At 41.8% G+C, this 27,452-nt stretch overlaps 1 protein-coding gene across 3 annotated transcripts in view; it reads left to right on the forward strand.

The window, feature by feature from the left end:
* The window catches only part of tulp4a (TUB like protein 4a), a 31,611-nt gene extending 6,196 nt beyond the window's left edge, over window positions 1-25,415 (forward strand). For 2 of the 3 annotated variants that reach the window (XM_061900506.1, XM_061900507.1), the window contains exons 3-14: window positions 11,708-11,836; window positions 12,276-12,437; window positions 12,512-12,692; window positions 13,258-13,365; window positions 13,454-13,620; window positions 13,746-13,970; window positions 14,050-14,284; window positions 14,401-14,545; window positions 14,744-14,915; window positions 14,997-15,090; window positions 15,890-19,260; window positions 24,198-25,415. In XM_061900506.1, the coding sequence (XP_061756490.1) occupies window positions 11,708-11,836; window positions 12,276-12,437; window positions 12,512-12,692; window positions 13,258-13,365; window positions 13,454-13,620; window positions 13,746-13,970; window positions 14,050-14,284; window positions 14,401-14,545; window positions 14,744-14,915; window positions 14,997-15,090; window positions 15,890-19,260; window positions 24,198-24,314 (5,106 nt within the window). In that variant the 3' untranslated portion in view covers window positions 24,315-25,415. The remainder of the gene's footprint in view (window positions 1-11,707; window positions 11,837-12,275; window positions 12,438-12,511; window positions 12,693-13,257; window positions 13,366-13,453; window positions 13,621-13,745; window positions 13,971-14,049; window positions 14,285-14,400; window positions 14,546-14,743; window positions 14,916-14,996; window positions 15,091-15,889; window positions 19,261-24,197) is intronic. The other variant, XM_061900508.1, reaches the window with a different exon arrangement.
* Window positions 25,416-27,452: the final 2,037 nt, after the last annotated feature.

Below are 27,452 nucleotides of genomic sequence, written 5' to 3' on the forward strand. Positions count from 1 at the left end.
AGAGAGGAACCACTACCCCGGTCTGCCAATCCAGAGGTACCGCCGCCGATGTCCACACGATGCTGCAAAGTCTTGTCAACCAAGACAGCCCCACAGCATTCAGAGCCTTAAGGAACTCCGGGCGGATCTCGTCCACCCCTGGGGCCTTGCCACCGAGGAGCTTTTTAACTACCTCAGCGACCTCAGCCCCAGAAATAGGAGAATCCACCACAGATTCCCCAGGCACTGCTTCCTCATAGGAAGACGTGTTGGTGGGATTGAGGAGGTCTTCGAAGTATTCCTTCCACCTATCCACAACATCCGCAGTTGAGGTCAGCAGAACACCATCCGCACCATACACGGTGTTGATAGTGCATTGCTTCCCCTTCCTGAGGCGGCGGACTGTGGTCCAGAATCGCTTCGAAGCCGTCCGGAAGTCGTTTTCCATGGCTTCCCCGAACTCCTCCCATGTCCGAGTTTTTGCCTCCGCGACCGCTGAAGCTGCACACTGCTTGGACTGTCGGTACCTGTCCACTGCCTCCGGAGTCCTATGAGCCAAAAGGACCCGATAGGACTTCAGCTTGACGGCATCCCTCACCGCTGGTGTCCACCAACGGGTTTTAGGATTGCCGCCCCGACAGGCACCAACTACCTTGCGGCCACAGCTCCGATCTGCCGCCTCGACAATAGAGGTGCGGAACATGGTCCACTCGGACTCAATGTCCAGCACCTCCCTCGTGACATGTTCAAAGTTCTTCCGGAGGTGGGAATTGAAACTTTGTCTGACAGGAGACTGCCAGACGTTCCCAGCAGACCCTCACAATGCGTTTGGGCCTGCCAGGTCTGTCCGGCATTCTCCCCCACCATCGCAGCCCACTCCCCACCAGGTGGTGATCGGTAGAAAGCTCCGCCCCTCTCTTCACCCGAGTGTCCAAAACATAAGGCCGCAAATCCGATGACACAACTACAAAGTCGATCATGGAACTGCGGCCTAGGGTGTCCTGGTGCCAAGTGCACATATGGACACCCTTATGTTTGAACATGGTGTTTGTTATGGACAAACTGTGACGAGCACAAAAGTCCAATAACAAAACACTACTGGGGTTCAGATCCGGGCGGCCATTCTTCCCAATCACGCCTCTCCAGGTTTCACTGTCGTTGCCAACGTGAGCGTTGAAGTCTCCCAGTAGGACAAGGGAATCACCCGGGAGAGTACTTTCCAGTACTCCCTCGAGTGTTCCCAAAAAGGGTGGGTACTCTGAACTGCTGTTTGAGAACCACTGGCCTAGAGTACACCCCTCCTAGGCGATTTCCTCGATTTGCCACGGTCAGTGATAATTACAAGTGTAAGATCTTCGACGAAGGCACGGACATTTTTGGTTGTACTCCTCAACTAAATGGGACAGTCACTATGGTAGAAATGAAAAGCTGTGTGGTTTCTTAATGTCAAGTCCAAACAACAACTTACCTCTTGACCTTCTGTCAGTTGTACTGCATTTAAAAACTTGATATTTTTACACTCTTGTGATGCTATTGAATATTCCCTCTGGGGTGTGATTCAAAATAGATCACTGCTTCTTTTGACAAGCCCTCTTCTTGATGCTTTTTTCTCCTTTCCATTACAGCGTGCAGTAGCAGCCTATTCATTCTGCATGAGAGATACATATCTGAGACTGTTTGACAACACGGGAGTGTCTGTCAGTTTCAGTAGATATTGTCTTGCAAGTTTTTGTCTACAGTCTACACTGTGAATTGCCATGTATTTCAAGACTACCATTGTCAGTCCTGTTAATGAATTATCCCATTAGACCTTTATACATGAGCCTCTCATGGTCTCTATGTGCTTTCTACCTGTCTGACCTTTTGACTCCGGCGTTGCGCTTAAACGTGCTTTAGAGCGATGCTTTACCCCGCTAATCTATCCATGGAGAGGACTTGTTGCATAACAGGCTTTGCTGCCTGGTCAAGCCGTGGTCCATGATACCTTCCAAAACTGCTTTTTAGTACCTATCGTACCTTAAAGAAATCTTCAAATTTCCCTTTGTCTCTTATATTGCAAATGAGTCCATGCTCCAGTTAGTTTTTTTGTAACAGCGCGGCACTTCTCTTTGAGTCAAGCATCTCATTGAACCTTTCAGAGACTTGAAGGACGTTTTGTGCCGTTCAGTCTTTGATTTTCAAGCTACTTTTGAATATAGTGAGTGAATATAGAATATATATTCCCATTCAGATGAAAAATGTCTCATAATACTCACAAAGAAACAGGGTCGGGATGACCGAGGAAGTCAGCGATGTGTTTGCCTATTTACCAAAGCTCAACCATGCAGTTTGTTGAGTCATGACTTAACAGAACAAACTGAAACACAACAAACCACTTCTGCAGCTTTTAAATTTTGTAATGGATACATGTTTGTAATTTGCGCGTGTGTGACATCATGCCACGGTGGCTGGCTGCCGCTTCGACTGATCTGGACTGATGCTATGGTGGGGCTGATAATAAGTAAGACATATTTCTAATGGTTTGTTTCTCTGATTTGCTCTTCCTCTTCTGTGCACTAACTTTCTTAGTTCTAGTGATTGGAGGGGCCAATCTCAAAGCAACGCTCAAACGCACACATCAACAATCACTTGAAACTTAGGTATATTTCTTGTGTCAACAGAGCAGGAACAACGTGTAACAATTTTTTTTACTTTTTATGTTTCACACAGTTTTGTTTCTTGTGTAAAATAAGCAGGAACAGCAACTCTAACAATATATTTACTGCACTCTGTCAGTCAGTCACTCAAATAGCCCAACCTTGTGACAAACACAATTTCAATTGACAGTGGAAATGCTTGCAACTTAAAGCATAACAAAAACCTCAGTGACAGCTTGTATTTCGGTTCACTCGTAAGTTGAGGTCCAACTGTATTTCAGGGTGCAGACGTGCAAGAAATGTATTTATAAATGATATTTTTGAAACAATTTTTGGGGCAGCTGACATTTTTTAAGGGAAAATGTTAGGGAATTAAGGTTTAATGTCTGCTTCTAACCATTAGCTCACTTAACTGCTTTTCGCATTCTAATTAAACACTTACTATTTTTGCAAACCCACATATCAGTGTGTGTCACTGTTCAGTTTAAGATAAAAAAAATTGGTGCCACAAATGTAAGATAATGCTAATTTGAATGTCAATATGTCAAACATTGCAGGGAAAATCAAACTTTACTCACTGTAAAGCCATTTGATTGTCGAGAGAAGTGCTATATAAACTTTATTCATTATTATCCTAATTGTTATTATTAAAGGCTATACTGTCCCTATTTGCAATGGCTGTGTCCCTCTAAGATTGCATTTGAAGGCCAGATTTAAAAAAAATAAAAAATAAATAAATATATATATATATATATATATATATATATATATATATATATATATATATATATATATATATATATGTATGTATGTATGTATGTATGTATGTATATTATGAATGGTTGTCTGTCTATCTGTGTTGGTCCTGCGATGAGGTGGTGACTTTTCTAGGGTGTACCCTGCCTTTATCATAATTATTATTAAAGGCTATACTATTTTTTATATATATATATATATATATATATATATGATAGTATAGCCTATAATAATATATATATATATATATATATATATATATATATATATATATATATATATATATATATATATATATTCCAATATACTATATTGGGGTGGCGCAGTGGGAGAGTGGCCGTGCGCAATCCGAGGGTACCTGGTTCAATCCCCACCTAGTGCCAACCTCGTCACATCCGTTGTGTCCTTGAGCAAGACACTTCACTCTTGCTCCTGATGGGTGCTGGTGAGCGCCTTACATGGCAGCTCCGTCTATCAGTGTGTGAATGTGTGTGTGAATGGGTGAATATGGAAGTAGTGTCAAAGCGCTTTGAGTACCTTGAAGGTAGAAAAGCGCTATACAAGTACAACCCATTTATTTATTTATACTGTCCCATTTCACAAAGGTTATGTCCTTCCAAGGTTTCATTTGAAGGACAGTTTAAAAAAATGGTGAATGTGAGTGTGAATGGTATTTTGTGATGAGGGGGCGACTTGTCCAAGGTGTACGCTGCCTTCCATGCAACACCAGTGCAGCGAGGATAGGCTCCAACCCCGCACGACCCCAAGAAGGATAAGTGGTAGAAAATGAATAGATGGATAGCTTGGTCTGTTTCTACAGTGACAAACAGAAATTTGTCTTTGACATGCAAATTAAAAACACATTAAAACACACCAACAGGTATAAAAAAAGAGAAATTGCAGGCCTATGTAATTTATTTAAAGCCAAATTGATTCATCAAAATCTTTGTACAAGCCGAGCTTACATTGCAGCCAGAAAGCATTCCCAGCACTTTACTTTTTTCACATTTTGCTATGTTACAGCCATGTTCCAAAATGGAATAAATTAATTTGTGTCCCTAAAATTCTACAGGTAGAACCCCATACTGACAATGTGAAATTTTTTTTCTTTTAATTAGAAAATTCATAAAAAATTCACATGTAACAAGTATTCACCGCCTTTGCTCAATACTTTGTTGATGCACCTTTGGAAGCAATTGCAGCCTCAAGTCTTTTTGAATACGATGCCAAACAGCACACCTATCTTTGGGCAGTTTTGCCCATTCCTCTTTGCAGCACCTCTCAATCTTCATCAGTTTGGATGGGAAGCATTGGTTTTCATCCAGGATGTCTTATACATAACTGCATTGATCTTTCTGTCTATTCTGACTCTTCTCTGCAGAAATCCACCTATCAGGCCTGTATGGTATAGTGGTCAGACGGAAAAATGTTGCCAAGTAGCCCCTAAAAGAGTCTCAGGCTATAAGAAAAATCTGGTCGGATGAGACAAAGTTTGAACTCTTTGGCATGAATATCAGGCGTAATGTTTGGAGGAAACCAGGCACCGTTCATCACCAGGCCAGTAGCATACCTACAGTGAAGCATGGAGGTGGCAGCATAATGCTGTGGGGTTGCTTTTCAGCAGCAGGAACTGGGAGACTCGTGAGGATAGAGGGAGACGTCCTGGATGAAAACCAATGCTTCCCGTCCAACCTGTTAAGCTTGAGAGTTGCTACAAAGGGGAATGGACGACACTGCCCAAAGATAGGTGTGCCGGGCTGAGGCATTAAATTAAAAAATACTTAAGGCTGCAATTGTTGCCAAAGGTTCATCAATAAAGTGCTGCGCAAATGCTGTTTCTACTTGTGTGTATGTGATTTTTTTTAAATCTATTTTTTTATGCATTTGCAAAATAAAAAATAACGTCACTATGAGGTATCGTAGAATTTTGAGAACGAAAATAATGTATTCCATTTTGGAATAATGCATGACAAAATGTGGAAAAAGTGAAGCACTGTGAATACTTTCCGGTCACTAGCGGCAAGTGTGGCTGTCGAATCCGCGTGCTGTCGCTGCTTTGAAGCTGCACCTTCATAATGTCCTTACACTTCTGCTGACTGCACCACAATCTCTAAAGCTGCCCCCTGATTTGATTTGGCCTTCTCCTTAAATTGCTGGGGTCAGCTTAGATGTCTTAGTCTTAGAGCAAATTGACAAAAGCATCCCGTTTATGTGATGCTTTTGTCAATTTGCTCTAAGATGGTTTCTGAGCAGAAGTTATTAATTGCTGAACATTGACCAAGGATTAAAGGACCACAGACCTGAAGCGTCCTCTTATCAAATAAGATTTTAGTTCAGAGAGAGAAAATATATTAGATTATGTTTTTGTTGGACATCTTTAGGGTCATGCTGTTGTACTCCCATAGCCGGTCATGACAAATACTATAATTGTTTTTCATTAGTCTACTCTTGTACATGCGGCTTGTGTGCCCGTGATCTCCTTATGTTGTCCCGTGGGTTCGTATTATTGCTCTTATCCTGTCTGTCTCCATGTGACGTTTGATCTCCTAGCTCTCGCTGCGTTACGGCGAGGTGCTCAGCTGTCTCCCCTCATAAGGGATGCCTGACCAGCTCACACGAGCTAATCTCCACACCCCTGCTAAATTTACACTCACATGCAGGGATTATTGTTACCTCTGTTCAGATGTCAGCGCAGGACACAAAACGTGCCCACACCATGTAGTATTTAGTGTTGTTATGATTTACACTTGGACATATAATATGAAGTGTAATGCAACATGGTTTCCCCTTATGGTAATCTTACAAGGTGCAGATTAATATAAATTATTTTTAGTTGCTGCGAGAAAAACTACACAATAATTTTTTAAACTCACATCTCATAACATTGCATTGAAATCAGCGTAATTCACAGTAACATACATCATTTTTATTTGATATTCAGCAGTACTTCCATTAATGAGCCTAATTGGTTCTATGATGGATGTTTGAACTGAAAACGCTAGATGTGAAATTTATGGTACAAAAAAAGCATATATTTTACATGCCTTTTAAAAAGAAAAACAAACTTCTAGGTAATAAGTATTGCATGAAACACAAAATAATAGAATGTTTCACAAACAACTACAGTAGTTTTGCAAAATAAGGTAATGTAATAATGTAGAGCACTTACCTTGGAGAGTATCTCCTTCAAGCTGCTTCTTTGTCAAACATACCAAGAGCAGCTTTTTCATATTTTCATGGATAAACGTCTGCCGTTCAGATAGAATTATTTAGATATCCTCTTCGCCCATTATTAGTGACTCAATCAGTCAGTATGGTGAAGAATAAAAGTTTAAAACTACTCCACCAAATCACCAATATTTGATCATTTATTTCTTTAAATGAAAATCAATAAATGAACGTTTATTCATATAGCCCTTAATCACTGGTGCATCGAAGGGCTGCACAAACCACAATGACCTCACTGGTCTGTACCCACATCCGTGCGAGGAAAATTTTAAAACCCAAAATGGGAAAACAAAGACAACTTTCAGAAGGTACTGCAGATGTGTGGGCCTCCTTCCTTGTTGATCAGCTGCAATGGATTCTAAGTGGGTACAGTTATTGCAAATTATTCATAATAATGTGAGAGTCCAGTCCATTGGAGGCAAGCAGAGGGTCATAGGAGGTCTTCATTCAGGTCATAGAGTGGTCCACACTGGGTCATGACTTAAAATAGATAGCGCCTCCTGCAGACTGGTAACTCCTCAGGGAATAGCATCCATTTCTTCTTCTCAGCACTGTCCTTCACACTCACTTTCTTCCTTCTCATGCTTACAAAAATTAAGTTATATCAATCAATTTCAAGCTTTAAGTTAATTCTAGCGAGTAAGATCAGATGTTTTGGGCAGATCTTACGGGGATGTTTGTAGCTCATGTTTGTAGCAGAACACTTTTCCAAGAGCAGTGTTCATCTTGTTGACTAAAATGTTCATCTTAACTTCAACATCGTTTTCCCCTGACTAAAGTAGGACGATAACTAATCACAGCAAATGCACAATTACGAAATTAAGTGACAATTTAGTCGACGAATAAAAATGAGACAAAAATGTAAACGGAGATAAAATCCAACTTATATTTAATTATGTTTTTAGGTAGGTGGGACAAGTTAGGATTCTATCCAATCACAGTAGCATGTGGGAGAAGGGCAGCAGGAAAATAACAGACGGGATCCAATCAGAACTACTGTTTTTATAAAGCATTGTATTTTCATTTTTTAGTGGGAATACAAGACTGTTATTCAGCTGTAATACAATAAATGGTAATGACAGGTAGTATTACCCTTTTAAATTAAAAATGATCAAAAACTGAGATTTACAACTGCACTTTGATAACTGGTGCCAGCTTGCTAGCTTAAACGCTAACCTGAAAACAAGAGACAATAATGACTGTCTTGAAGTGATAAGAAAAGCGTTTGCAAGTTGTGGCTGATGGGACTCACCATTGTAACCTTCAAAGCCCTCTAAAAAAAACTTCAAAACACTGTTAACGTAGAGTATTTATATATAATGTAGTATCACGTTGTGATATGTACAGTATTTACAGTTTTTTGGTTACTTTAAGCATTTTTTTAAGCATTTCCTAAGCACATTTATTCCTGTTCCGATTGCAAAAAACTTCCAACATCCTGCAAGTAATGTGTGTTCCTACTTACAGAAACAAACGCTTGTGTGTTCTAATCATTGCAGACTTGGTAATAGACAACAAAGACGACTATTTTTTGAACAAATGTGGATTTTCAACCTTATCTTTTATAACCTGAATTTACGGCGAATGAACTGCTGGTTATGGATGCGAGCCCCAAGAGAGGTTGAAACGTTAGAGTGCATGTGGAACTTGGAGCCAAGCTATGGCTACGAGCCGATTTATTACGAATTAAAATGCTAAACCAAAAAAAACTTTTTGACTTCTTGTCTTTCATAAGGTTTGTGAACAATTGGCAAAATTGCAAAAAAAGTGCAGTTCCTATTGAAACGGGACAGTGGCCAAGATGCCAACTGGGCACACTAAGTGTAGTTATACACAATATAAAATAAAATGTGTTTATTTCTTTATACGACCGTTTTAGTCATGTTATTTAACATTTGAAATTCACGCTTAATTTCAGGTAAAATAATAACACAGTAATGTTCGTGTGAAATGTAGTTATTGATATATTCATGGAGTGCAGGTCTTGTGAATTTAGTTTTTGGAATGCTCTGCAATAACCTTAGTAAAAGTGGTTTTAAAACAATTTCAAAAGACAACTAAATTGAAAACTACTGTCAAGAGTAACTCTGGCTGAGAGACAGGTCTTATCAGAAAACACTCTTAAAGGGGAACTTATATTTTGGGGAAAATGTTGCCTATAACTTACAATCCTTTTGAGAGACAAGAAAAAATTATGTATTGTTTTTTTTTTTAATGCATTCCAACTCTTAAATAAACGTCTGCTTACAATAGAGCCAATCAGAGCCATGATGTCATTGTGTCCATTTTGACCGTAAAACCCACACAAAAAAAATCTAAAAAGTGCCAATAATACCCCATTTACATTTTGTGATCTGAATATTAACCAAGTGATTGTGATATTGTTATTATAAATGCTAACGTTAAAGACCTATTTTTAGCGGCTAATTGATCATGAGATCCCTTATGCTGCTGTATTAGCATCATGAGCTGGTGAGCTGCTTTCTCGCCTCTGAGCTTGTGAAAGTTTATTATACATTAGAAATAATGCTTCTTACCTTGATAGTAAAATGATATGGACATAAACTGAGAAGTTGGTTAACTTTGACAGCCAACTTAGACTTTGTTTTGTCAAGGGTGTCGTTGGGGCTTGTGCACCCCTTTGAGACACTCGTGATTTAGGGCTGTATAAATAAACATTGATTGATTGGTTGTTTGATTGATTGAGTGAAAAAAGACATGAAAAGATGCTTGGTTCCACCCACCTTTTTTCTTCGCGTGGATTATTAATCATTCTTCATCTAAACGGGAATATATGAACATCCTATCAGTTGGCATCTTAGTGATAGGGACCCAAACAAGTTTTGCATTGAACATTGAACAAGCAAGGCTTATATATCTTTATAGTGCAAAATAGAGTTTTAAATAATAATAATTCAAAATATCAATGGCATATCAAATACAATTTTAATAAAAATGTAATGCCTCTTTTCTATTTCCAGCCTTCTGAGGTAAATATCAAAATAAACTTTTTCCACAGGCTAATAATACATTTGAAAATAAAATAACTATGAATGAATCAAACATTCAAGCCTTGAAGTAGCAAGAGAAAGTGCATGAATAAAACGTTAATTATTGCTCAGTTTGCTACACTGATTTGCTTCAACAATGAATATGGAACAAGCAACGCTTATATAGCTTAATAGTGCAAAACCAACTTTCAAAAAAACAGTAATGGTATATTAAATTATTTAAATGAAAAATGTAATGCTTCTTTTCTATTTGCAGCTTTCTGAGGTAAATATCAACATTAACTTTTTCCACAGGTTAATACATTTGGTTTGGTGGTAGCGGGGGTTGTATATTGTAGCGTTCCGGAAGAGTTAGTGCTGCAAGGGCTTCTGGGTATTTCTTCTGTTGTGTTTACGTTGTGTTACGGGGCGAATGTTCTCCCAAAATGTGTTTGTCGTTCTCGTTAGGTGTGGGGTTCACAGTGTGGCGCATATTTGTAACAGTGTTAAAGTTGTTTATACGTCCACCCTCAGTGTGACCTGTATGGCTGTTGACCAAGTATGCCTTGCGTTCACCTTGTATGTACCACCCACGTATGTTATGGGGCTTGGCTGGCACGCTGTTTGTATGGAGGAAAAGTGGATGTGACGACAGGTTGTAGAGAACGCTAAAGGCAGTGCTTTTGAGGCACGCCCCCAATATTTTTGTCCGGGTGGATATCAGGATAATGTTTGCCCCTGGAGATTTTTGAGAGGCGCTTTGAACTTCGGGAGTCTCCCAGGAAAATCGGTAAAGTTGGGCAAGTATGAGTGAATGAACCGCCGCCTTATAATACCGGCAGGCCAGCTCTAATGCTAATTTGATATTGCCTCAAGGGCCAAATGAAAGTACACGGCGGGCCAAATCTGGCCCACGGGCCAGAGTTTGACACCCATGACTTTCAGGTTTTTTGTCAGACATATGAAATTGATTTCATACCTTTTATTTACTCAAGACGTTTGCTTCTTTTAATTTTGGTGATTAATGGAGATACTTGTTTAGTTGTTTTATGATGTGTTTTCAACACGTTTTCATTGCATTGTTTATAACAGTTTAGCAGGTGAAACCAGAATAATCAAATCATCATGAAGTGGACTTATAAGGTGTTTATTCCTGTGATTGAATACAATATATGTTTGTTATACAGTGGGTTCTACAAACACCAGGGGAGTATTGTTATGATTGAGACTTTTTGTTGGTGTATTCATGCCCACCATATTTATGACAAGCCGTCCCTCTGCGGCGAACAAGGCTAAACCATTTCCCTGAAGAGTAACCCTGTAGCTCAGTGCCAATCTTTATCCTCATTTAACAATACCCAGGAGGCGATGATGCAGCTGAGACAAGTGTTCAGTGCAGGCAGACCTTCATATTCTATGAGTAATTGGTGCTCGTTTTAAATTAAGTCTACACCTGTTCCACTGGGCTGATGAACGTGTCAGTTTGTGTTGGTTTGCGAGAGAGATGGCACAGTAAAAGGACCCTGTTGCCTGGTCCGTTGGGAGTCAACACCCCAAGTGTAAGCCCATCTAAAACCTGCCCTGGGTTGTGCCTTTGAGCATGCACAGCACACGTGCTGCTGCGCTCAGTGAGAGTAGAGCTGCTCCCTTCTTAGGATTATTCCTCTGGGAATAGGCTGAGTCACGCTACAGAAGAGCAGACAGATACACACAGAGAAAGGAAAGAGGGAGGAGCTGGGGAATAGGGGGAAAGAGTGATGGGTTACTTTGAGGTGACATTGGCCAGGACAGTGATGATCCATACTGCTTTATGGTAAAAATCACCATAATGTTCTTGTACTTGCATGTATGCGTTAAGTAAGGACATTTTTTTTAAAGCAGCACTATTGTCAGTAATTTATCAGATAATTACAGCTCCTTTGAGGTTTTCTCAAAATGAGGTTAACCCGCTTAATGATATACTGTACACAGTAGATTCATTTGCTAAATTTAGCTTTTCGCTAATGTGGCCACTGGTCGCTCCATGCAGCTGGATGTACAGAGCAGCCTGAGAAAGAAAATGTTGTTTTTGTCCTTGGAGGCCAATCCTTTTGTATTTGTGTGCGCTTGTCTTCTAAGGTGGTTCTGGTGCGATGGAATGAGCCCTTTCAGAAGCTGGCCACCTGTGATACAGATGGTGGAATCTTTGTTTGGATCCAATATGAAGGCCGCTGGTCTGTGGAGTTGGTCAATGACCGTGGAGCTCAGGTAAGAGCCACATTTTCATTGGATTGCTATTCAGGCTGCACAATTAATCGAATTTTAATCGTAATCACTTTAAGAAACTGTTTAAATTCAAAGTGTTTTCAAAGTACAAAAAAGAAAATTCCCGATGAACATCGACATCATCTTATTCATCTTATAAAGGATGAATAAAGACATCAATGACTTTTCTTTTTATTTGATAAGCCGTTTTACTGCTGTGTTACGGGCACCATTTGAAAATCAAAATGGTTCGATCCCGATCGGTGGCCGATCGATAGGCGCGACCATAATTCAAATAACTTTGAGCATTCATGGCTGTTATAACTACGTTTTTGTAACAGTGAGTGTATTTTTTTATAAAACAAAAGTGTATGATATTAATCCCAGTCTGATGTGACTTGAATATGAGTGATAATGGACCTGTCTGTCGGTGGCTCTATAGGTGAGTGACTTTACATGGTCACACGATGGCACTCAGGCTCTCATCTCCTACCGCGATGGCTTTGTTCTGGTGGGCTCAGTCAGCGGGCAGAGGCACTGGTCTTCCGAAATCAACTTGGAAAGTCAGATCACCTGCGGTATCTGGACTCCTGACGACCAACAGGTACAACAGGCACCGATTATTCCCCAACCAACTCTTGTTTGTGTATTCTAACCCTTTTGCGTTTCCTGCGGAAGGTTTTGTTTGGCACCGCCGACGGACAGGTGATAGTGATGGACTGCCACGGCCGCATGCTGGCCCACATTCTGCTGCACGAGTCGGACGGCATCGTCAGCATGTCGTGGAACTACCCCAGCTTCCTGGTAGAGGACAGCAGTGAGAGCGACACCGACTCCGATGACTATCCCCTGCAGCAAGGTGCGCTGCTCTGAGAAAACAAAATTGCTGTCAGGTCAGCAGGGAGTGCTGATGTACAATTGTACAGCTGTTTAATTTACAGGGGAGGAAGAAAGCAGATGTGTGAGCGTCGGTGAGCTCCCCCCCCTTGTATTGCCGCACCATCCACGCTTCCTCTTGCTCTGATTACATGGGAAGCAGAATTCTTTAACTTATATTATCATAAAGATCTGCATCCCGTCTCTGAATCACTGAATCATGTTGTACTGGGGAGCATCTTACACAGTCCACAATGAGCCAAGCGTTCTCCAAGCTAACTGGATCACAGAAACAATTAGACAATTGTAATTGATTGGTCTGGATGGAAATAATTACTGAAACTGACACTAGGCTGTCTTCTTAGTCTCCACTTGCCAGATCTCCTCATTGTGATGCATCATGATGTGATGCACAGGGTAATGGCCTTTGTAAGTCCACAAGGGCTTTTACTAGACTGTTTTGCAACTACAAATGCAGCAGGATTACTCAAGAGTTTTTTTCCATTTGGCTGTTAATATCTTTATTGCTTTTTCTTCTGTTATCACAGTGCACAGCCACAAACCTCTGCTGACAGTCAGCTTCACATCTGGAGACATTAGCCTAATGAACAACTACGATGACCTCTCACCCACACTTATCCGCACTGGCCTGAAAGGTAGTCCAGGCTTTCTGTAACTTTCAGGCTGTCATTTACACAAACATATTGTCTAAATTTGGTAAAATGTCCAACTTCTGTTTGAAAGATGTGGTCGTCCAGTGGTGCTCGCAGGGGGATCTTCTTTCAGTGGCTGGCATGGAGAAGACTCTCCTCTCCCCTGACCCCTCTTGTCCTCCCCCTACTAGGAACGCCATCGTCAAGTTCTATAACGTCCGGGGTGAACACATCTACTCACTGGAAACACCAGCACAGGTAATGATTAAAATGCCATGCACTATTTCGAGGCGATGTTGATTCAGTATCAGCTAGTTGAATGGGTGACATAACAGGAAGTTAAGCTCCACCCACAATATTACAAATTGTCAATTTCCCCGCAGCGCCCCATCACTACCCTTTGTTGGGGCCACAGAGACTCGCGTCTTTTCCTGGCGTGTGGCCCGGCACTCTACGTTGTGCGTGTAGAGCACCGCGTCGCCAGCCTGCAGCTCCTTTGCCAGCAGGGCATCGCCACGGCGGTAAAGGAAGAGAAAGACGTGGCCAAGCTCACCATGCCGTCGCGTCTCTGTTCATTCGTCACTGCCGCTTTCGCTCCCACAATTAGGGTAAGACAGGAAATGTTTTGATTACTGAAGAGACATTTTATAACATATGCTATATTACACATGCTCTCATTCCCCCCAGCCGCCTATTCCTGATCCCAACAACATGCGTGACTTTGTCAGCTACCCAACAGCAGGCAACGAGCGTCTCCACTGTACAATGAAACGTACTGAGGACAACCCTGAAGTGGGGGGTCCCTGCTACACTCTGTACCTGGAGTACTTAGGGGGTCTAGTGCCGATCCTTAAAGGCCGGCGAATAAGTAAATTGCGTCCAGAGTTTGTCATTATGGACCCTAAAATGGATGGAAAAACAGGTAAACCTTTGTTCTGTTTAAATCTACTAGTCAGTGTTTTTGTAAACAAAATGTCCATAAATACACTCATTGATTGACTGGCTTGTACTGAACCAGTGTTCCTTCTCTCTTCTCAGATGATATATATGGCAATAGTCTGATATCTGCAATGATTGACAGCTGCAATTGCTCAGATTCAAGTGACATCGAAATCAGTGACGACTGGGTGGGAAAAAAGTCCCCAAAGATATCTAGGGGGAGTAGGTCCCCCAAAATGCCCAGGTAAACAGTCATTTTATAGCACAACTTTTTCTTCCCCTTGCACTTGATATAATTAACATTGATAATTAAACCAAATTTGAATGAAATTGATTACAAATGGTTTTGATTGTAATAACGCATTTTACATGTTTTGTGCTTCACTGCATGCCTAAACCATCTTTCACCCGTCCCCCCTCCATTTTGCTACCTTCTCTGTAGAGACTTAGTTTGTCCTTTTACCAACAGAATCAACATTGATCCCAGGAAATCACCCAAACTCTCCCGCGCCTCCCAAGAGGTCTCCAGGTCACCCCGGTTACCCATACGAAAACCCTCCATCGGGTCACCAAGTCTGACACGGAGAGAATTTCCTTTAGATGACATTACTCAGGTATTTTTTTATGCTGATGTACATTTTACCTCCGTTGTTGCCAGTATTTTTGATCATTGCATTTTAATACATGTCTTTCAGCAAAACTACCTTGCTCAGGTAACATCAAATATTTGGGGAACGAAATTCAAGATTGTTGGGCTTGCTGCCTTCTTGCCAACAAATCTTGGTGCAGGTACATTGATTTTTATTTGTTGATTATTCATGAACATTTTGTAATTGTCAATGTTCGTCCTAGGGCTGGGCGATATTGCCTTTTTTTAATACCGCGATATTTTTAGGCCATATCGCGATATATGATATATATTACGATAGTTTGCCTTAGCCTTGAATTAACACTTGATGCATATAATCACAGCAGTATGATGATCCTATGTCTACATTAAAACATTCTTGTTCATACTGCACCAATATATGCTACTTTTAAACTTTCATGCAGAGAAGGAAATCATAACTAAGTCAATTTACAAAAACTGTATTTATTAAAGTTATTAGCAGGTGACTTTTCAAATGATGCTACATATTAATAGTAATGCTACTTTTGGTAGCAACACTTGTCCCCCACACATGACAAATTAAAGTTGTCTATTCGACATATTCCCACTTGAAGCCGAACCACCGCCAGACGATGCTGTTTTTCTTGGGAATTAGTTCTTCCTTCATTTGTTACGAGATCCGCATCTTCTTTCTCCGCAACAACCTGCTAGCATCAAAGCTAACGTTAGCGACGCCGCGAACTCTCCGCTGGGCGAGGGCGTATACGTATGACGTATGAATGTGCGCCTGCTTGTTTATGAGGAGACACAGGAAAGAGGAGGAGAGTGTAATGCCCGCAGCTGCGTGAGAACTTCAACTCGAATATTACGATATAGTCATTTTCTATATCGCACAGAGACAAACCCGCGATATATATCGATATATCGCCCAGCCCTAGTTCGTCCTCACTCTCTGACTGTATCCTTCTCTCTCCTCAGTCATTTATAAAACCAGCCTCCTCCACCTGCAGCCCAGACAGATGACAATCTACTTGCCGGAAGTGCGTAAGATCTCCATGGAGTACATCAATCTGCCTGTCTTCAGCCCCAACGTCTTCAGCGAGGATGAGGATGACCTGCCAGTCACTGGCCCAGCTGGTGGCTCTGATGACAACCCGCCCTGCACTGTCAACATCCCCATTGCACCCATCCACAGTCCCGCCCAAGCCATGTCCCCCGCACAGAATATTGGTCTAGTCCAGTCCCTCCTAGCCAATCAAAATGTTCAGCTGGATGTTCTATCAAACCCCACAGCCACCTCCCCAGGGGCTGGTTCTGCTGCGGCTGCTTCTGCTGGGTCAGACCAAAGCCAGGAAACCATGCTTACAGCCCAGTACACAGTTCCTAACCGATACTCCAGTCCGGGTCAGGTCATCTTTGGAGGGCTGGACATGGGTCGCCTCACTGGAGGACCTTCACGCTCTCATCATCCTTCACAGCAGTTACAGCAACTACAACACCATCAGCAACTACAGCATCATCAACAGCTCCAGCAGCAGCAGCAACAACAGATGATGCAACAGCAACAACAGCAACAACAGATGATCCAACAGCAGCAGCAACAACAACACATGATCCAACAACAGCAGCAGCAGCAACAACAACAGATGCTACAGCAGCAGCAACAGCATCAACAAATGCTCCAACAACAACATCAGCAGCAACAGCATCTTCAGCAGCAGCTCCAACACATGCAGCAGCAGCAGTTCCATCAACACATACAGCAACAACAAATACAACAGCAGATGCAGCAACAGCAGCAGCACCACCAACAACTTCAGCAACAGCTTCACATTCAAATCCCTGTTTCCTCTATGTCATCAGGACAGACTTCCGCAGCAACTATGCTTCCGTCGGGCATGCTGCAGATTCAAATTCCTCACCCACCTCCCGATTTGGTCCTAGACAGGGGTGTGGGGGGTGAACATGAGACTCTTTTGAAAATAAAGACAACACGTTCAGGTCCGCAGCTGGCCGAGGGAGACACATTGGTGTTCAGCGCGCCGCTCGAACTCAGCAAGATGAACCCACCTCCTCCTTACCCTGGAACTGTGGCTGCTGCTGTGGCAGCAGCCGCAGCAGCAGCGGCCGCTTCCATGTCGGCCTCCAATGCAGCCTCAAATGCTCCATCGGGAACGGTCGTAGGCTCCACTATAACCCCCCCTCCTGGTGATCTTTGTGCAAAGAAGGGGGACTTCCCACTTTATCCCCCTGGTCAGCAGCAAGGGCAGTATCCGACACCATTGGGCTATGAGAGGATAACTACCTTTGACAGCAGTGGGAATGTGGAAGAGGTTTGCCGCCCTCGAACCCGTCTTGTCTGTAATCAAAATGTCTACAACCTACAAGGACCCGGCAGCTCCTCCACTCTCAGGGTCAGCTCAGGAGAAGGCAAAAAGATCCAGCTACCCTACAGCTCGGCCACCCTTAACAGACTCACCGCACCTCGCTATTCCATACCGAGTGGAGACCCTCCCCCGTATCCGGACCCGGCAAATCAGAATGGTGGGAGGAATCCTGGACAGAAGCTCGACAGTAGTCTGATTCATGCCACTCTCAGGAGGAACAGTCGAGAAGCAAACCTCAAAGTGTCCCAAATGATGGAACCGCCTAGACCGCTGCCGCCTAAAGCTAAAAATAATAGTGCACTAGCAGCCTGCTATCAGCAGAGGGTGCAAACAGCCTTATACACTTGTAGCCAGTGTAGCAGTGGGACCAGTGTTGGAATCACAGCCCCAGGGAGCGCCAATGGAATAGCAGGGGGTACTATCATCAGACAAGATTTTCCTCCAGGGAATGGCGCGCCACATAGCACAGTCATCGTTCACTCCAACAGTGCCATGCCTCTGACCTCTCAGTCCTGTTACAGCCTGCTGAGCTCAGTTGAACCATCTGGAACTGCAGGAGTAGGAGGCGGTGGAAACAGAGATTGCGTAGATTATGTTAATTCAGCTTTTACAGAGGATGAAGCCCTGAATCAGTCGCTGAGGAATTTGGCTTTAGGAGGAGCTGATACATCAGGGCTGGTTGTTAAACGCCCACCTCCCTATCAGTGGGACCCATCTGCCACAGAGGAAGTGTGGGTACCTCAGGAACGTACTACAACACTTAACCCCACCAGCCACCCAGGACCACACAAGCCACCTCCCCTTATTCTTAGCCCGACCCAACAATTGGATGTCTCCAGGCTGCCTTTTGTTCTGTCTCCAAAGTCTCCAACAACCCCCAGCGCTGCTGCCTCTTTTCAAGCTGCCGCCGCTGCAGCAGGTTACCAAGTTTCTCTTCAGTACCCGCCCGTCACTGCCTACCCTGGAGCCCAGCTTCAGCCCATCCTGGGGTCGCCACGCCCATGCTCCTCCCCAAAGGAAGTGGTGGCTCCTGTTCCTCTCTCACAGCAGGATGCAACCATTGTTTTACCTGCTGGTTACCCTACAAATCTAACTAATCTGGCCTGCTGCCCTCTACCGCCTCTGTACCCTGGAGGAAGCGGGCTTTCCATTCCTCCCATTGCCCTCCACACACCGTGGGGTACATATAACCCGTGTCCTCCTATTCCCAGTCCTGCTGTGCCCCTACCACCCAAAGCATCCCATATGGCTGTAGATAAAAATGTCCTCTCACCACCACCTCCTCCACCACCACCGCCGCCCCCTCCACCACCACGTTCAGAAATGCAGAACCATGTAGGATTGCAAGAAGCCATGGCAGAACCTGTGGAAGGTTACCAGGAGGTGCTCTCCTTAGCTGAGAGCCCGGTGCCGCCCCGTTCAGACAAGTTCAACAAGAAAAACCGTAAGAGGGCAGATGGTCGGGCCGAGGAGGCGAACGTTCCGCCTCCGGCCGAAGGGAGCAAATCCAAAAAGGAGGGCAGGCCTCTGGGGGATTTCAATTCTCTCATCTCTAGTCCTCGTCTTGGAGGGAGAGACAAAAAGAAGCTTAAGGGACCAAAGGAGCAGTTGAAAGCGAAGAAGCTGAACAAAGCCACCGCCAACAGCGAGTTCCAGGACAGCTCAGAAAGTGAGCCGGAGCTGTTCATCAACGGCGACGAGCTTTTGAACCAGTGCCAGAGCGGAAAGAAAAGCTGGAAGAGTAAAAGGAACCTCAGGGCGGCCAGCGAGCTGGATGAGATGAAGTGTCGAAAGGCCAACGAGAAAGAAGACCGAGGGCTGGGCAGCCAGGGCTTTGTGTACGTCATGGCGAACAAGCAGCCACTGTGGAATGAAGCAACGCAAGTGTATCAGCTGGACTTTGGTGGACGCGTCACACAGGAGTCTGCCAAGAACTTTCAGATTGAACTTGAGGGCAGACAGGTAAGAAAAATCCCTGCATTCCATATGACTTCAGACCCAAGCAAACTCAGTCCGAAGAGTACGTGGTCAAAACGGATGTCTGCTAGGCCTATTTGCGCAAAGCTCAAATTTGACTAAACACTGCTCTGCATGTATTTTTACACACAGACGCTAACACAAATAATAACAGAAGAAACAAACAAATTAAATATATATTTGTTTTTTTTAAACTGACTATCCTTGAATCTAAAACTAAAATAATCTTATTCAGTAACAGCAGAATAGAACAACAAATACAAATAGATGTAGTAGACATCTATAGAGTAAGATAAATCACATTTTTAGGCGCTATGATGGATGATTAAAGAACTGGAAATATATAAAGAATATACAACGTAAGGTGGGAAGGAATATCTAAATAATGAGCAAAGTAAAATATGTTTCAGACCAAAAATCACCCCATATTCTCTACTGCTCACCAGTGTTATTATATGTGAGTCATTGTGCAGAAATATGGGGAAATAATTTAAAAAGTTTGCTCCATTCACTAGATGTTACAAAAAAGATCACTTTGAATAATTTGTAATGTTGATTATAGAGAACACTCAAACCCTTAATTTCTTCAATTGTATAAAAATAAATAAAAATTATTTAGTGCATTTCCAAACTGCTAAAATGATGCAGAAAGCAATCTATAACCTGCTACAAGTACAACACCTGATAAAAAATTATGGAATCGCCAGAATTCGAGGATGTTCATTTAGTTGGTTAATTTTGTAGAAAAAATGCACCTGAGGGACAAGACACATAGTCATTTCAAATGGCAACGTTTTGGCTTAAATAAACACTAAAATAATTCAGGAAAATTAATTGTGTTGGTCAGTAACAGTTTCATTTTTAGATCTAGTCAAGTGGAAAAAATCAAATCAAATCATTCAAACCTGATGAAAAAGTTATGGAATCACCTTGTAAATTTTAATTTCTAAAGCTAACACCTGCATCAGATTAAATCTGTTAGCCTACAGTTAAAAATGAGTGTTCACACTTTGGAAAGCTCTTGCAAAAGGTGGATTGACATGAATCATGGCTCCAACACAAGAGATGTCAATTGAAAGTACTATCAAAATTCTTCAAGAAGGTAGAAATTACATTTCCATACGAGTTGGGAAATTGTGTTAGATGTAAATATAAACGGAATACAATGATTTGCAAATCCTTTTCAACCCATATTCAATTGAATGCACCACAAAGACAAGATATTTGATGTTCAAACTCATAAACTTTGTTTTTTTTTGCAAATAATAATTAACTTAGAATTTCATGGCTGCAACACGTGCCAAAGCATTTGGGAAAGGGCATGTTCACCAATGTGTTACATCACCTTTTCTTTTAACAACTCTCAATAAACGTTTGGGAACTGAGGAAACTAATTGTTGAAGCTTTGAAAGTGGTATTCTTTCCCATTCTTGTTTTATGTACAGCTTCAGTCGTTCAACAGTCCGGGGTCTCTGCTGTCGTATTTTACGCTTCATAATGCGCCACACATTTTCGATGGGAGACAGGTCTGGACTGCAGGCGGACCAGGAAAGTACCCGCACTCTTTTTTTACGAAGCCACGCTGTTGTAACACGTGCTGAATGTGGCTTGGCATTGTCTTGCTGAAATAAACAGGGGAGTCCATGAAAAAGACGGCGCTTAGGTGGCACCATTTGTTCAAAAACCTGTATGTACCTTTCAGCATTAATGGTGCCTTCACAGATGTGTAAGTTACCCATGCCTCGGCTACTAATGCACCCCCATACCATCAGAGATGCTTTCTTTTGAACTCTGCGTCGATAACAGTCTGGATGGTTCGCTTCCCCTTTGGTCCGGATGACAAGATGTCGAATATTTCCAAAAACAATTTGAAATGTGGACTCGTCAGACCACAGAACTCTTTTCCACTTTGCATCAGTCCATCTTAGATGATCTCGGGCCCAGGGAAGCCGTCGGCATTGCTAGATGTGGATTGCTGGATGTTGTTGATAAATGGCTTTTGTTTTGTTCAGTAGAGCTTTAATTTGCACTTACAGATGTAGCAACAAACTGTATTTAGTGAGAGTGGTCTTCTGAAGTGTTCCTGAGCCCATGTGGTGATATCCTTTAGAGATTGATGTCAGTTTTTGATACAGTGCCGTCTGAGGGGATCGAAGGTCACAGTCATTCAATGTTTGTTTCTGGCCATGCTGCTTACGTGGAGTGATTTCTCCAGATTCTCTGAACCATTTGATGATATTATGGACCGTAGATATTGAAATCCCTAAATTTCTTGCAATTGCACTTTGAGAAACGTTGTTCTTAAACTGTTTGACTATTTGTTGTGGACAAAGGGGTGTACCTCGCCCCATCCTTTCTTGTGAAAGATTGAGCATTTTTTGGGAAGCTGTTTTTATACCCAATCATGGCACACACCTCTTCCCAATTAGCCTGCACACCTGTGGGATGTTCCAAATAAGTGTTTGATGAGCATTTCTCAACTTTATCAGTATTTATTGACACCTTTCCCAACTTCTTTGTTAGGTGTTATTTGCAAAAAAAATGTTTGTCAGTTTGAACATCAAATATGTTGTCTTTGTAGCATATTCAACTGAATATGGGTTGAATATGTTTTGCAATTCATTGAATTCCGTTTATATATACATCTAACACAATTTCCCAACTCATATGGAAACAGCGTTTGTAAATCGCAGTTTCAAAATATGTTGATTGTTCACCGTCAGCTGTGTCGAAAATCTGGACCGAGTACAAACAAAGGCAAGAATACCAGTAGACCAAGGAAAATATCAAAGCATCAAGACAGAAAACCTTAAGCAATATTTCTTGAAAACAGAAAATACAAAGCAGAAAAGTGCGAGGAAACTGGAGTCTCCATCTGTGACTGAGCTGTAAGAAACCGCCTAAAGGAAATGGGATTGAAATACAAAAAAAGCTAAATGAAAGCAGTCAGTAAAATATAAACAAAACAAATAAGGTTACAATGGGCAAAAGAAAAACAATCAGGGACTCTGGATGACTGAATGAAACTTATGTTCAGTAATGAATCACACTGGGGAGATGGCTGTCATTACATCTTCAATAAATGCACATGTTGACATTTTCTTATTTCATCAATCAAAATGATGTTTGGGTGCCACACACACTTGTTTAGACGTAGCCGGAAGATGTAGATAATGGGTTTCACTATGTAAAGCCCCTTGAGTCTCTCGCTATATAAATATAATTCACTTCACTGAGGGTGATGACATTATTTTTCAAGATGATATTGCATTTTGCCATAGAGCAAAAACTGAAGACTTTCCTTAGGGAAAGATACACAAGGTCAATGTCATGGCCTGCAAATAGTCCCGATCTCAATCCAATTGAAAATCTCCCACTACTAACCTCTGAGACATTTTCTGTTACGGTGGATGTGTCTTGTTGAATTGGCCGCAACCTTTTATTTTTACTTTCTCATGTGCTGTAAGTCATTATGAAAGTTTACATTTTTCAAGCTTGTTATATATGAGGTATCAAATTTGAGAAATAACCGCATATATGGTCAAGTATAGGGTTGCAAAATTCCGGGAATATTCAAAGTTGGGAATTAACGGGAATTAATGGGAATAAACATCGAATGCAGCATGCTCGATCCTGCAGCATGATTATTAGCTAAAACAACCCGATTTAATGTAAATTCAGTAGAATTTCAACCCTGTACTGTGCATTCTTCCATCACATGTGCAGTGCATTTATCCATCACATGCACAGATAATTCCCAGCATGCTACACACTACAGCAGGGCTATTGAGGCCACACTAGTATTTGAGCCCAAAGTTTTCATCCAGTCAGGTAAATGTTGATGATATTACTGGGGTAAATATATTTGATCAATGTTATTTAAGTTTAATAGAGGTGTAATTGCTTGTCACTGTATGACTGTAGGCTACTCCAGCAGACTTCCACTCAAGCTAGCTAGCTGTTGCTGTACTTGTTAAATGATTTTGGGGCCGATGTCTCTATCTAGCTAGGTTTATGTACCACCGCAGTCTCATTATGAACCGAAAATGTTTCTCCGTTAGCCGTGATGCTAATTATCTCTATGTTAAATCCCATTCATTTATGCTATCAACGTTAGCGATCCGAATTTACCTTTTTTGTGATCTGTAAAGTTCAACTAGCAAATACTAAATCAAAACGTGTAGTTTCTTCTGCCTTTTGTTGTCATAGGTTATGGTTTGATTTAGCATGCTGATTGAGTGTTCATTTATTCATCTAGCCAATTTCTATTCATTTGTCCATCTGTAAAATATTTTTAAAGACTACTCCAATTGTTTATCTGACTATTTATATCTGTGTGTGGCATTGCATTAGTGTTTTTCAAGAATAATTAAAAACAAACAGAATAATGCCACGTACACCATCTGATGTGTGGAGACATTTCACCCCAACCAATGTAAGCGGAAAGGCTGTGTACATTTGCTAAAACTGTGCAAAGAGATACGTCAAAAATGCCACAAAGATGCAGCAGCATATACAGAAATGTTCCCAATAATATATAATTATTGTAATTCCTCATTAATTCTCATACATTCTCATTAATTCCCATGGACTGTGTCCAACTTTGAATAATCCAAAAATGGTCAATATTTCCAAACTTCCCGAGCTTAACTTCCAGTGGTAAATTTCTGGAAATTTACCGGAAACTTTCCACCTCTTTGCAACCCGAGTCAAGTAGAATGTCTTAGGACAAACCCATTGAACAAATAGTCAACTTTTGAGACAATGTTTACAATACTTTCAATATAACAAAAGCATATTTTGCATTTGTTATTAACCGTACAGGCAATGGCCTAATATTTAAAGGGACTAATGTAGTTATGCTGGCATTGTATGTTTGAATAAATGGCACTAACCATATTCTCTCGTTTTTTTTTTTGCAGGTGATGCAGTTTGGGCGGATCGACGGCAATGCCTACATCCTTGACTTTCAGTATCCCTTCTCTGCTGTGCAAGCCTTTGCAGTGGCTCTGGCGAACGTCACACAACGTCTCAAATGAGAGGTCAGAGTGCTTATTTTAATAGCAACATTGCCTGACTTTGCAGAGAAGACTTGACCACGGGGATCACAAGGAGCGAGAGGATGAGGATACAATCCCGCTGCACTACTCTATGCTGCCACTTTAGTCGGTGTCACGGGCATCGGTTACGATCGCCGGCCGGCGGCATACCCTGCGCTTCGGTGATCATCATGCAAATAAAACGCTGCTTTAGTTTGTAGTCGCTTTTACACGAGTTCAGACAGAAGAACTGTCGATGTGCAGTTGAGAATGTCAAAAAAAAGGAGCAGCAGTAATACTTGAAACCCACACTCTGGTGATTTGAGTTGTTTTTTATGATTATTTTTCCAGAGCACACAGGTACTACTGGGCACCCAAATCCATTGCTGTACAAACACTCACCACGATATGACACTGCTTTTGCTTTCAGTTGTGTTATTCATGTTGGAAGGTTGAAGGGACTTTTAAATTTTGCTCTCTTGCCATTCCTTTTGCTCACACATGTAATGTTTGCGTCATATATCCGCAGCCCACCTGCTTTTATTTGGGAGACAGTTGGCTAAATTATGTCAACATTGCGTCGTCCAACCAATATTGCATCGTTTTCAGCAACTCTAACTGGTTTAGAGGTACATCGTCACCTGTAGTCACTTCTGTGAAGTGCACAGTGAGGGGCTTGCTCCACACTAAAAATAAGGTGCAGGGAAATATGTTTGTAAATGTTTCTCGTACGGCCATTTCACTATCTCCTAGCATTAAAAAGCATATCATACACACGTGATTTTTGAAGAGACTCGGGTGACTCTGACAGACGTTTCTGTCGCCACTGTGTTTCAAACGCTGTAATACTGTTTTCAACGCAGGAGACAAAAAACACACTGAAATCATCTTTGACCTGATTTATTTTCTGAGACATAACTCCAGTGAAGAATGAAGCCAGTGAGTTGTTCTATTTCAATGTACTTTCGTCAGGCAATGAAGACATAGGATCAATTATTGTGCCATCAAAATGATCTCCGGAACATTTTGTTTCATGGATTGGTGAGAATTTTACATTTTGTATTGTGATATGTGGAGACAAAAAAATTGCATGGTATAAAATCCATCTTTTTGTGTTATTTGTGCAATATTTTCCCCAGGAGAAAGTAATCTTTTATTGCCCCCTCATTTATTTTTATGTTCAGCATTTCAGTGTATTGGTCTGTACATTTTATTTATGACATTATTTCCAAAAGGAAATACAGCATTGATACATACTGTATATTGTGGTGTTTTCCGAACATTTTTCCATGTTTTGTTTGTTTCAAGTGTAGCCCAAATTGTGAGGGGGGGGGTATTTTTAATGGGTCAGAGATGTTTGAATGGGGGAGAAAAAGATGTGAATGAGGTAGAATTGTAATGTAGTGTTTCTATCAAGATGTGTGTGCATTTGTGCGCCAATCCCATCAGTGTGGAGGCTTCTGACACGTTCACATTATTGTCACACGTTCACAAAGTGCAAGCCACTGAGTTCCAATTTCAGACCAGTCTCTATGAACTGAAAGCCTGATGTAGATACTGCAGGATTTGGCTTTGTGATTTGTATTTGTAGACGTTAGACTTTAAGACAAAAAAAAATGGTTGGGGGCGGGTGGGGTCTAAATTGTTGACTGAACGTTTTTAGTGAATGATTTCATTAGTCAGGCATGCCATGTAAATTATTTTATAAGTGTATAAGTCACTCATCTTTTGAAATAAAAATATCTTTGTTGCCAAAAAAAAAAGACTATTGTGTTAACATTGAAATTATGTTGCATCAAGCAGGCACACATGGCTTTTTTCATTCATGTACAGTGGGGCAAAAAAGTATTTCGTCGCCACCGGTTGTGCAAGTTCTCCCACTTAAAGTGATGACAGAGGTCTGTAATTTTCATCATAGGTACACTTCAACTGTTAGAGACAGAATGTGAAAAAAAATCCAGGAATTCACATTGTAGGAATTTAAAATAATTTATTTGTAAACTATGGTGGAAAATAAGTATTTGGTCACTTCAAACAAGGAAGACCTCTGGCTCTCACAGACCTGTAACTTTTTCTTTAAGAAGCTCTTGTGTCCTCCACTCGTTACCTGTATTAATGGAACCTGTTTGAACTCGTTATCTGTATAAAAGACACCTGTCCTCCAAACTCCACTATGGCCAAGACCAAAGAGCTGTCGAAGGACACCAGGAAAAGAATTGTAGACCTGTACCAGACTGGGAAGAGTGAATCTACAATAGGCAAGCAACTTGGTGTGAAAAAATCAACTGTGGGAGCAATTATCAGAAAATGGAAGACATACAAGACCACTGATAATCTCCCTCGATCTGGGGCTCCACGCAAGAGCTCATCCCGTTGGCCCAATATGATCATGAGAGCGGTGAGCAAAAATCCCAGAACCACATGGGTACCGGGTGAATGACCTGCAGAGAGCTGGGACCAAAGTAACAAAGGTTACCATCAGTAACTCACTACGCCGACAGGGAATCGAATCCTGCAGTGCCAGACGTGTCCCCCTGCTTAAGCCAGTGCATGTCCAGGCCCGTCTGAAGTTTGCCAGTAAGCACATGGATGATACAGCAGAGGATTTGGAGAATGTCATGTGGTCAGATGAAACCAAAATAGAACTTTTTGGTATAAACTCAACTCGTCGTGTTTGTAGGAAGAAGAATACTGAGTTGTATCCCAAGAACACCACACCTACTGTGAAGCATGGGGTGGAAACATCATGCTTTGGGGCTGTTTTTCTGCTAAGGGGACAGGACGATTGATCCATGTTAAAGGAAGAATGAATGGGGCCATGCATTGTGAGATTTTGAAACAAAACCTTCCATCAGTGAGAGCTTTGGAGATGAAACGTGGTTGGGTCTTCCAGCATGAAAATGATCCCAAACACACCGCCCGGGCAACAAAGGAATGGCTCCGTAAGAAGCATTTGAAAGTCATGGAGTGGCCTAGTCAGTCTCCAGACCTCAACCCCATAGAAAATCTGTGGAGAGAGTTGAAAGTCTGTGTTGCTCGGCGACCGCTCCAAAACATCACTGCTCTGGAGAAGATCTGCATAGATGAATGGGCCAAAATACCAGCTACTGTGTGTGCAAACCTGGTAAAGACCTATAG

This window comes from Nerophis ophidion, linkage group LG05 (genome assembly GCF_033978795.1).
Source record: "Nerophis ophidion isolate RoL-2023_Sa linkage group LG05, RoL_Noph_v1.0, whole genome shotgun sequence".
NCBI classification, from domain to species: Eukaryota; Metazoa; Chordata; class Actinopteri; order Syngnathiformes; family Syngnathidae; genus Nerophis; species Nerophis ophidion.